The sequence below is a fragment of the Apteryx mantelli genome, chromosome 3 (assembly GCF_036417845.1).
Source record: "Apteryx mantelli isolate bAptMan1 chromosome 3, bAptMan1.hap1, whole genome shotgun sequence".
Classification (NCBI taxonomy): Eukaryota; Metazoa; Chordata; class Aves; order Apterygiformes; family Apterygidae; genus Apteryx; species Apteryx mantelli.
In genome coordinates this window covers 112,334,267-112,344,890 of record NC_089980.1, presented here as the reverse complement: position 1 = coordinate 112,344,890, position 10,624 = coordinate 112,334,267, and the positions used below count along the sequence as shown (strand labels likewise).

The following is a 10,624-nucleotide window of genomic DNA, read 5'->3' as shown; positions in this document are numbered from 1 at the left end:
CGCTTTCCAGTTCACCACAAAGAGCTGCTCTGGAAGCAGCCAGAAACACTCCTTTCCCGCAGGTTCAAAAGCAATCCTATCTGGGAAGATCTATCCTGCTACTTGGCTGAGAGACAGGATTCAAATGGAATTATTTCATATGACGTGCTGATGCCAGCCTCAGATCTGGATTTTTCTTTCTTCATCCTTTTTTAACCTCAGACTTCCCAAGTTCCTCAGAAATCTTGGTTTAATTGAACATTTGATTGGGTTTTAGAGTATCAGTAGTATATGGAGATTTTGATTTTCATTCCTTTAGGTTAATGCAGCTAATTTAGATTTCATTTCAAGAAGATTTAGACTATTCCCAACAGACTGTGGAATGCAAGTGCACTGGTTGCAAAGATATCTGAAGGGTCTTCATATGAAGAGAGAATTATGTTATATTTATATGCCAATAAATAAAATCAGCACTCCGTACGACTAGTGCTCACTATCATACTGCTATACTATTCATTAGCCTTGTAAGGAAACCTTATGTTAACTTTCAAACAATGCTTTGTATATACTTACCATAATTACTCTGCCTTGCTACCTGTTTTCCCTACTTCTGCTAATCTTCTCTAAACTTCTTTATGACATAGGCTTTATGTTCTAGCCATTAAAGATCAAACAGTGCTACCATGTTTCATCTTTCTATTTTACATGACCATGTTTGTGCTATTCTCATGAAAATTCCCTTTTTTCTTCTGGCTTACCTCCCAACTGTACAGTGCAGAAGTTCATTTAAGGTTCAGTTTTTAGGCAGACTGTGGAGTTCCTGCAGTCCTGTAGAGCTGCACAGATGTAAAGGTAGGAACGGTGGCTGTTTGTCCTCTGTGTACCTTAAATCCCAAGCTGATGCAGCAGGAGCCATCCCTCCCGGCCTCTGTTGCATGAAATAAAAAGATAGTAATAATGAATTTATAAATCATCAGCATCAAACATCTTATTTATTATTAATGTTTTGAACAAAAAGGTAAGATTAAAGCAGCCGCTCCTTTTGGCAAAAGGAATGAGCAGGGTGGAAACTAGACATCAGATTGCTGATTCAGAGTTTGATCCTAGGTGTGGGAGGAGAAATCTTTCTGGAGTTCCTCATAACTCACTGAAATGAGATAGGCTGGTCCTGTTGTGAGCAACAGATGGATTATATCAGCATGGGAGAGCAGATAGATAAGGAGAAGGGCCTGAAAGACTGTGGTTTCAAAGAAGCCAGAAAGAGGGTATGTATTCAACAGAAAGCTTAATGCATCAAAAAGTAGGAAATAAAATTAGTTTGTGAAATGTTTCTCTTAATACTGTTCTGCCAGTTACCGTAAAGAGAGTTTTGAAATACCGTCTACAGTAGTATATTGGAATATGCATAGGGTGTATACTGGAGCTGCTGGTAGAGGTGTTCACTGTATTGTCAGCTCTGCTGTAGCTTTTAATATAGGAACTTTGCTAAATCACTTAATCTCCTGTGTGTTTAGTTTTGCCTTATGTAGAAGAGGCTCTTTAAGTAGCTTCTTAGTATTCATTCGGGAAGATAAATCCCTGAGCATTTTCAAAACATTCTGAATTAGCTGGATGGTGCTAACAAAACTTACAGTAATATTACTTGAAAAATATTTTGAAGGATGTGTGTGTGTCATAGACTGCCACAAATATTCTGATTGCCTTCTTTCTTTCCTCTCCTTACAGGTACATTTCATCAGCTCATGAATGAAAGTTTAAAAGACTTTATACGAAATATATGTGAAAATGGAAACTTCATCTTTGCTTTCGTCCTTACATGATGAATGCAGATCAGACAACTACATTGAACCTCATTACAAGGAATGGTATCGAGTAGCTATTGATGCTCTTATTGAAGGAGGTGTAGAAGCGTACAAAGAATTTCTTTCCAAAGAGAGATGCTCAGAGTTCCTAGCAGATGAGGAAATTGATTATATTTTGAACAATGTCCATAAACTTCCCCAAAACACAATTTATTCTTCTAACCATGCCATTGATGACACCTCTTCCTCGGGAACCTACTGGCCTATTGAATCAGATGTGGAAGCTCCAAATCTTGACTTAGGTTGGCCTTACCTGATGCCTGGAATTTCTGGTGGCACAAATATTGATCTGCTTTTTCATCCGCCCCGAGCGCAGCCTTACACAATAAAGGAAACTATTCGGAAGATGATACGAGATGCAAGAAAGGTAAATGTGAAAAATATTCAAAAAAAATTAGCAATAACAATCAAGTTGTTGCTTTGCAGAGACATTATTTTTCCCTGCCACTGGCAGGAAAAAATGATCTGGCTGCTAACAATTTAAACTAAAAGGTTCTCCTGGGCTGAGATCAGTCCCTTGCTATCATATGCAACAATGTTATTAACTTTATTTACAAGGGATCAGAGATAAATTAAAAGGTTTAATGAAACATATTACCATTTTACTATAATGCTGACCAGTCCATGAGAAATTTGTAGGTAATCAGCATACCTTTTCTTTGACCTCAGCTGAATGCACCTCAAGTGATATAATTCTGTCTAAGTTAAGGGTATGCTCTAAGGTTTCTCTCATGTGTCAGTGGGAATATACATGCATGGGTTTGGTATGCTAGCCTGTTGTTATAAGAAAATAACATCTTGATGTACATCAGAATCATGTACTTTAAGGGTCTCAGTTTTTGTGATTTTGCATGTCAACTGTCCTTGAAGAAATTAGGCAGGAAAGTCTTAAAAACAGCTCAGAAGAAGCATGGAAAAAATTAGATTTAGGAGACAACGAAGTAAGTTTTAGTTGCTTACTTTACCTTCATTTCTGGCTAATGTCTAATTTATGAGAAATGTGGACACTTCTCTGAATGTATTTATCTCTACTCAGGGGAACTTGGATCTTGGGTTTCCTACCTTGCTTGGTAGAATCAAGTTAGGAAAAAGAAATAATTGTATCAGTATGCAGTTCTGTTTGAGCTGGGACCATATTACCTCTTTAAACAGATGTTACAAGGTTTCAGAAGTATTGCTAGGAAGTATATCATTGATTGTCATGCTTTCTTCCCAGAGAAAGAGAATAATCTGTGCTTCAAACTTTATTGAAAGAATAAAGATGATGGCACAAAAAGAAGTGTTCCAGTGACACACACTCACTCTGTATTCCTGGTACCTTCTCCAGACTCTTCCTTCCTATATCCTTTATTCCTCCTTTCAGGTTCCTTGCGACTTGGTGCTAGCTTTAAATCCAGAGAACGAACTTTAAATAGAGTTATCACTTGGCCTTTATCGTGTCATTTACGTTGGACACCTGCTCTATGCTCTTATAGCAAAGAAGAGGAGAATTACTCTACTCCCTGTTGCCCCTTTCAGAATGAGATGGAATTTAATTTGATGTCTTCTGTTTTTGTATATAATAAGACATGGCCATTAACTTGGGCAATATACTCTGTGATCTTTTTTCAGCTGGAGCTCCTGAGCTATGAATGCATCCCCTTTAAGGGAAAAAAAGACAACACAGTTAGCTCTGTTGCCAAGACTAGATCAGTTTTGTGATGAGATCTTGGAGTACCATAAAGAAATACTGTTTCCAGTCAAAGTTTTTGTGTTTGCTGCCTTGCCGTCTGTCTACATGCAATCCAGGCCCTTTCCAATGGCTCTTTTGCGCACGGGGTGCTGTCTCATAAAACACTCTTTTAGGAAGTATGCATCCTCTAAATGCTGTTATGTAGAAAAGTTAGATATAATTCTTACTTCTTTTTGAGAAAAAAGTTCAGCTCTCTGATATGCTATAGCGCTTCCACGTTAGTAAAGAGAATGTTACATATGTGTCACTGTCCAAATGAGCTATGATGTGACAGCTCAAAGGTTTATTTAGTTGATCTGTACAACCTCAAGAGCAACAACCATAACACTTCTGGTACAGTGATTGGTTGCTCCAGGAAGCAGCAATTAAGTCTGAAAGACATAGTGCTGTTTCTCTCTTCTGTCTGCAAATACAAGTGACAGGCATAGAAAAGTTTAAAGGATCTGTAGGTAAGGTAAGGTAAAGTAAGGTAAAACAAGCTCACAGCAGGCAAACATGCTGTAAACAGGCTAACCTAAGCCACTTATAAATATATAGTTATATTAAACAGGGTTCTTTGTTATGTAGTAGTGCAAGCGTGTGGTCATATGAGGATTGTCAAAGGAAATAGAAAAAAGTTACACATGAAAAAAAAACCCTATGAAGAATAAACAAGTTCTTCAGCAAATCACATTGAACTGATACAGCTCTAAGCAAGCTCTATGGGAATTTTAGCAAACTTCTGTGAGAAAATAAACAGACTTTTGGAGGCAGGAGTATTCATACCACCTAACTTTAAGCCCCAAACTAATATACATGAGTCCACCAAATGAATGCACCTGAGTTCAGAGGCTGTTTTCCCTAGGTTACCTGAACAGTTGGTAGAGAAGGAAACCCACACCCCCCTACAAGGGCAATTCAAGGAATATAAGTTTCTCCACTGATTCACCCAATGAAGGAACTCTTCAAAGTAAATAAACTAGCCCAAAAATTCATGAATGAGACTGAGCCAGTTGAAACCTGGATTCTTTTAAATATCTGGAGATATGTAAGGGTAAGATGACCTTATTAGTAGACTTCCTCTTGACCTCTTTCATGCTTGATGCATCAAAGTGTCACTCCTTGAAATGATTATTATGTATGTTAATTTTGACCTTAAGGAGATGTGTAGTAAACATTAGGCAACTTGCTGTCTGACAGTGATTTTTCCTGACTAAAGGAGGAAAATCAATTGTAAGGCTCCACTATATTAGAGTAAAAACAGTGGCTAGGAAAAAATGTCAGAAGAAACTCTTGCCACTTACATTTCCTAAATGCATAATCTATGCATAAAAATTATGCACATCACCTTCATTGTAAATGCATTTAATATAATAATGGAGTTTTTCTATCAGAAAAGGGTCAATATTATTAAATCACAGAAAATGAAGTAACCATTTTAAGAAGTACAGATTTTGCTTAAGACAAATACATATTTGGGAGCCCCTTCTGAAGACTTGTTAGGGTAGAGGAACTGTGTCATACACGGGATGACACTGCAGTCTGTGCTACAGCACTTCTGCTGGATTGGTATGTGGTCACGGTGATGTCAGCAGAGTGCCTTAAGTCAGACCTAATGTGCCAACAACGTGGGTTTACTGTTGGTGTAGCTAGACCGCATCTCCAAATGATGCAGCTCAACAACCGCCCTCCTCTGTCAACATAACCTGCGTTCATGCAAGGAGACTTTTTGACATGACTGTGTCAGCTGGGGAGATATGAGCCTTTTTCAGATGTTGATATAATCATCCTGGAAGAAAGCACTGCAAGGTCTGTCTGACCTTAAAGATGGACAGACTTTTGTGAACAAGCCAGTAGCCTTATTTCTTGTGTGTTTTTGAGGATTTTACCTTTAATCATTGGCAGATGAAGCTTGAGGTGCTCCTACAGCCTGACTCGTCCCAGCTGGACCGTCTGAATGGCAACTGATAGTGTTTAGCAGTTTTTCCTGACATGGTTATTCATCTGGGAAATAGTATCAAGATGACTGCTCATCTGTGTCAGATTAATGTGAAACTTCCTTCTCCTACTGTAAAGTAACTTAGAGATTTCAGTAATGAAGTGTCCCTTCCTTGTATGACTTTTCATAATAGTTGCCTTAAAACTGTCAGCTAGGAGGTTTGTACTTGTGTGCAAGAGATATCTTGTACTTTCTGCTCAGGTGTCACCAACATTGTGAGGCAATGGGGAAGGGACAGGACAGAGCAGCAAAGGGTCCTTCTGGCAGTGTGTTTTTCTCTTACTCTACTAGCTGCATTCCTCTCTCCCCCACCAAGACATTCCTACATAGTTTTAGAGAGAACGCGTAGCTCTGAGTCTTTTAGATTGATATCAAATAAGGATCAGCTCTTCCTGGAGAGAATTCAAACCTGTTTTTTAAAGGAGCATGTTGTTTAGACAGCCCAAGGATTAGTTTTCCAACATAAGCCAGAAAACACTCACAGGCTTCCCTGCCATACTTTTGGGATTTATGATGGAATATATTAAGTTATCCACTACACGATAAATATGCAGTACTTTTCACTGATTTCATGTCATTCAAATAGACCAATTCTTAAGCCTGGGTTCCTAAAATCAACAATAGTTGCGGAGACTTTAAAAAAAAAGTTATTTGTTTAGAAGCCTAAGTAGAAATTTAGATGGTTAACATGTTACTACTTGGGGAAAACAAAAAAGACCCTTGTTTTCACTGAATTACTCATGTGATCAAGCTTTTTGTGAAGAAAGATCGCAAATCTTGGACCTTTAGAAAAAAAATTAAATTACCCTTAAAAGAGATTGCTATTAAATCTTGCTGGACCTGTTGGAGATAGGCCTTTAGAAAGTCTTTCTTTGATTCTCGTGAGAGAGAGTTGTGTACAAAATGTGAGTATGATTCCGGTGTTGTCTGTTAGCTCATTGGACTTAATCAAATAAAGAGATACAGTTGACTCCCTTTATAATCATATAAAAAGGAAAAAGTATTTTCTGCTGGTCAGATTTATCATTTTGTTTGTTTGCTTTGTGTTGTTTCAGGGAAAAGTGAGATGTTTTGTGTTACCAAAAAAAAGATTATTCACTATTGTTCTCCTTCTTTGGCCATGGGCATAAGTACAGTAACAGTAATCTAGTACAAGCTACATTCTAGTATGAAAGAAAATCAGCCTCTTTGCATGCCTGTGTGAAGAGAGGTGTTTCTATACAGAAAGAAACTTGTAGAATATGGGTGTGGAAGACTGTGTTGAGCAATCTTTTTTCACTCTCTCAACAATACTCTTTGCCAACTACTTTAAATATAATTCGAACAGAGATGGGAACAATGATAATGAACTGTGCTTGAGGCAATGCTTGTCTTAGCTCATTAACTGCAGCATTCCGAGTAGATGAGAGAGAGGGACCACATTTTATTCTTCATAAAAGCTAGAGAAATCTGCTGGATTCAAGGAAAGATAATAGGTAGATGAAATAATCATCACACTGATAAGGTTTGTATATTATTTGTAGAGTGTCTGATAAACAATGGATATCTTTTCTAAGACGAGAGTAACACATAGAAAGACTCTATTCTCAACTACAGATGCCTCTCACGTGAGTTGAAGATGTATAGGTGACATTCTCCCTGCTAAAATGTTCCACCATACAAGGATTTCAGCAGGTGCTTTTTGGTTCAGCTGCTTTGATATAAGCTTATTAAAAGGTGAATTCATTTGCTTCTACTCATCTTCTGTTAAATGACTTCCTCTTATTTGAAAACCAGCATGCCAGTCGTGTATAGTTTGCAGGTGAAACATAATTGTAAGCTTTTGATAGATGTCTTAGAGAAAGTGAGGTTGTGTCCCAGCTTTTCTAATCACATTGGGCACATGCCATGCATCAGAAGAGGACATGTGTCTTGTTCTTTGCGCTGTTACTGTGTGACTCAATGTCTCTCTCTTTTTTTTTTTTTTGTCCTCCTCTCACAGCAATTAATTATTTCAGGTGTTTTATGTGCTTGGATTTGCCTTTGGAGACCTCACACTATTTTATTTGCCTGTCTCCTTCTACTGCCACCCCTAGAAGTGACAGAGCAGTCACAATAATAAATTTATGCAATATACAAAGAAAGTAGGCATTAATGGGGCAAATTTGCAAGTACTTTCATTCTTTTATGTGACCATTCAGATTTCAGAGGAGCAAAGTACAATGATTTAATTATAAAGATTTAAAATTTATGACTAATTTATGACTAAATTTATGACTTACAGGAAAGTTTTGGTAAATTTGCTGGAGAAGAGGTTTGAACTGTTTTGAATGGGAAAGTTTAAGAGGAAAGGGATGTGAAGGAACACAACTGACAGCAGGTGGTTTGACCCACCTCTGATTTGACAGGACTTGATCCAGTATTCCTGGGACTTCTGTGAAAGGCTTTTCTTATATAACAGATGCTCTACACCCTATACTCAAAATTTTTCCTGGTGTTTTTCCCTATTGGGTAGGAAGGATCTAAAACTGAAAAGCAGATAGAGGCTAGGGCTGGAATGGGGAGTGGGAATCGCTGAAAAAATCATGTAATCTCTTGGTGTGGTTTTTAACTCATAGGTTTGTATCAGGTCAAAGCTTTGCAAGACTGCTTAGCAATATTTGGTAGTTGTATTTTATGGTAAAAAATATCATGAATTAATGTACAAGTATTGCCATTTTTATGTCACAATTGGGCTAATGTGTTATCAAAATATTACACATCTATGATGGTTTTAAAAATAGGGAAAATTAAAGACCAGATCTTACAGGCAGGTGTATTTCTTTATTACTATATCTGTCTAGTTCACATTTATAAGAAGTAAGCAAACGCATATGCTTTGTAGCAGTATTTTTTCATTAAAACCTTTTCTCTCATTGACATAAATCTTAGTCAAAACAAAACAGTGCTATTAAAAAGTCATTTAGGCTTTTTGCACATTCAGTAGATTAAAAATGTCCTTTGTTATGCTCAGCAGAAACTTTACAATAAAACATGCTAAAGTGATTGTAAGTAAAAATCTGATTTTAATATGAACATGTTGATTTAAAATTATTTTGCCCAGGCAGAATGCTTCTTTTGGTGCTCAATCCACTGAGTTCTGGGTTTTTTGCCCCCCTTTTCTTGCTTGGTGGAAGAAGACCGATAAAGTTGAAGTGCTATTTTTGTTCTTCTGAATTCCTATCCTCAAGAGATCTGAGTTTTCATAATTTTTTTCAGCCAGGGAACAATTTTGCCTGAAGAACTATAGGCTTAATCACTTCACATTTATTATTGCCATAGGCCTTTTTTGATCTCTTACAGTTTTAGCACTGCTTTGTGATCTCTGATAGCTTTCCAGCATAGCCAGTGATGCTCTGAGGAATGGGGGCACATTTTGGGCAATTTTAAACTTTAAATTCATTTGCTATGTATCAGAATTTGGAAACTAGAGTATTATACTACATAAGACAGAATTTAAAAAGAACAGAGCCTGGTATAAGGGATCCTGCCTCACTGCAGCAGTATTTGCATACTGTAATACAACAGAAACTACATGGAAAATGGAGAATCACTGAAGTGGACCAAAACAGCCCTGAAGCACAAAAATGTAAGGAGAGTTGCCAGTTCAAAATCTCCCATTCTTCTGTTCAGAAGGAGTGGGATTGAAAGCCCTTGAGTTACTTGTATTAAGTTTCCTATTATATCAGATGCAACTTCAAGTATCTACTTCACTTGAATTGAAGCTCGATCATTTTCCCCAAAGCGTACTGCAAGTATTCCAGGGCAGATGGTATAGGAGTCAAAGTACACTTTAGAATTTCCCTCTTTAAAAGAAGTGTGGACTTTGCCATTGATATCAGTGCGATCAGGATTTTCCTTTTAGCCAACTGTTAAACATGTCTGTAATCATTTACTAGTAAAGAGGTGCTATTCTTTACAATAAAAGTCAGTAGAGCCGTTCAAAATAATTGCAAGATCTGGCTACAGCTTGCTTGAGCAATGAGGTTAATGATTTTTCAGTACAGAGTCTACTGATCAGTAAACCAGTTGAATTTGCACTAATGTTATTTAATCATAAATATAAAAGTGGAAGCAACTAAACTAGCCATCATCTGTGCTTTCCTTACCTTTGTTTGAGATGTTTTCCAATATCCTTTGCAAATGTTTTCTTAGGCTGTAAACATCATTATGTTTTGCTACATGTCTGTATAGCCTAGAGTTTACTGACATCTTAGTCTTCCTGAGTGGTGCCAGTCACCAAATACCACAGCATAAACAGTAGATTCAGAATTTATATACACTCCTTTATCCTTAACTATCAAAGAACATGACCAAAGTGTTTCCAGTTTTACAGATGAGAATACTGAGCCACAAGGACATTAAATTAGTACATATCACAGTCAAAAAGAAATGCAATTATAAACCAAAAGTCTGAGAGTAATAACCATTAGCAAACAGTACTCCCAGCAAGTAGGGCCTAGGTTTCAAGTATTTGTTTTCTTGTTTCTGTGGTTTTAGTTGATATAAAATCTTAGTCATGCATTTAGTGTTACAGTTATAAAAACTAACTGCTGAGAATGTCTATGCTTCTCCATGATTGTTTGCATTAGTACATGCCTACAGCTTTGTAGTGCTTACTTTTCAAAATATTTGTGAAAGCATAAAGTCCTTCCTTATCTTCAGATAAAAAGGGTGTATCTTCAAGACATACATAGGGTGTTCTGGTACCTTAAGTAAGAGCAGATTATCTTAACCACTTCTGTCTCTGGGTCTGGAGTGCTTACACTTACTGTTCAGAAGACAAGATGTGAGAGAACCAGACCAGAATCATCAAAACCAGGATCGCCTGTGACCTTTGCGCCCGTCAGCAGTGCCTGTGGGCACACAGCTGTCTTTGGAAAACTTTTCTGGTGCATCTTTTATTTAGGGCTTTTTGCTAACTGTGGCACGAGCCCTCCTCAGGCCTTTTCACTGTGGCAAGTGATCCTGCTGTCAGAGAGGAAGCTCTGTGGTAGGGTAATAAAGATTATGCACTAGATCTCCGCCAGATGAAAAGAGAACTTTGATACCTGC

The 10,624-nt window shown here is 37.5% G+C and overlaps 1 protein-coding gene across 1 annotated transcript in view; it reads left to right on the top strand.

Annotated features, from left to right (window-relative positions):
- Positions 1-1,764: 1,764 nt before the first annotated feature.
- Positions 1,765-10,624, top strand: part of FAM83B (family with sequence similarity 83 member B) — a 43,842-nt gene continuing 34,982 nt past the window's right edge. The window contains exon 1 of the mRNA XM_013953235.2: positions 1,765-2,208. Coding sequence (XP_013808689.2) covers positions 1,765-2,208 — 444 coding nt within the window. The remainder of the gene's footprint in view (positions 2,209-10,624) is intronic.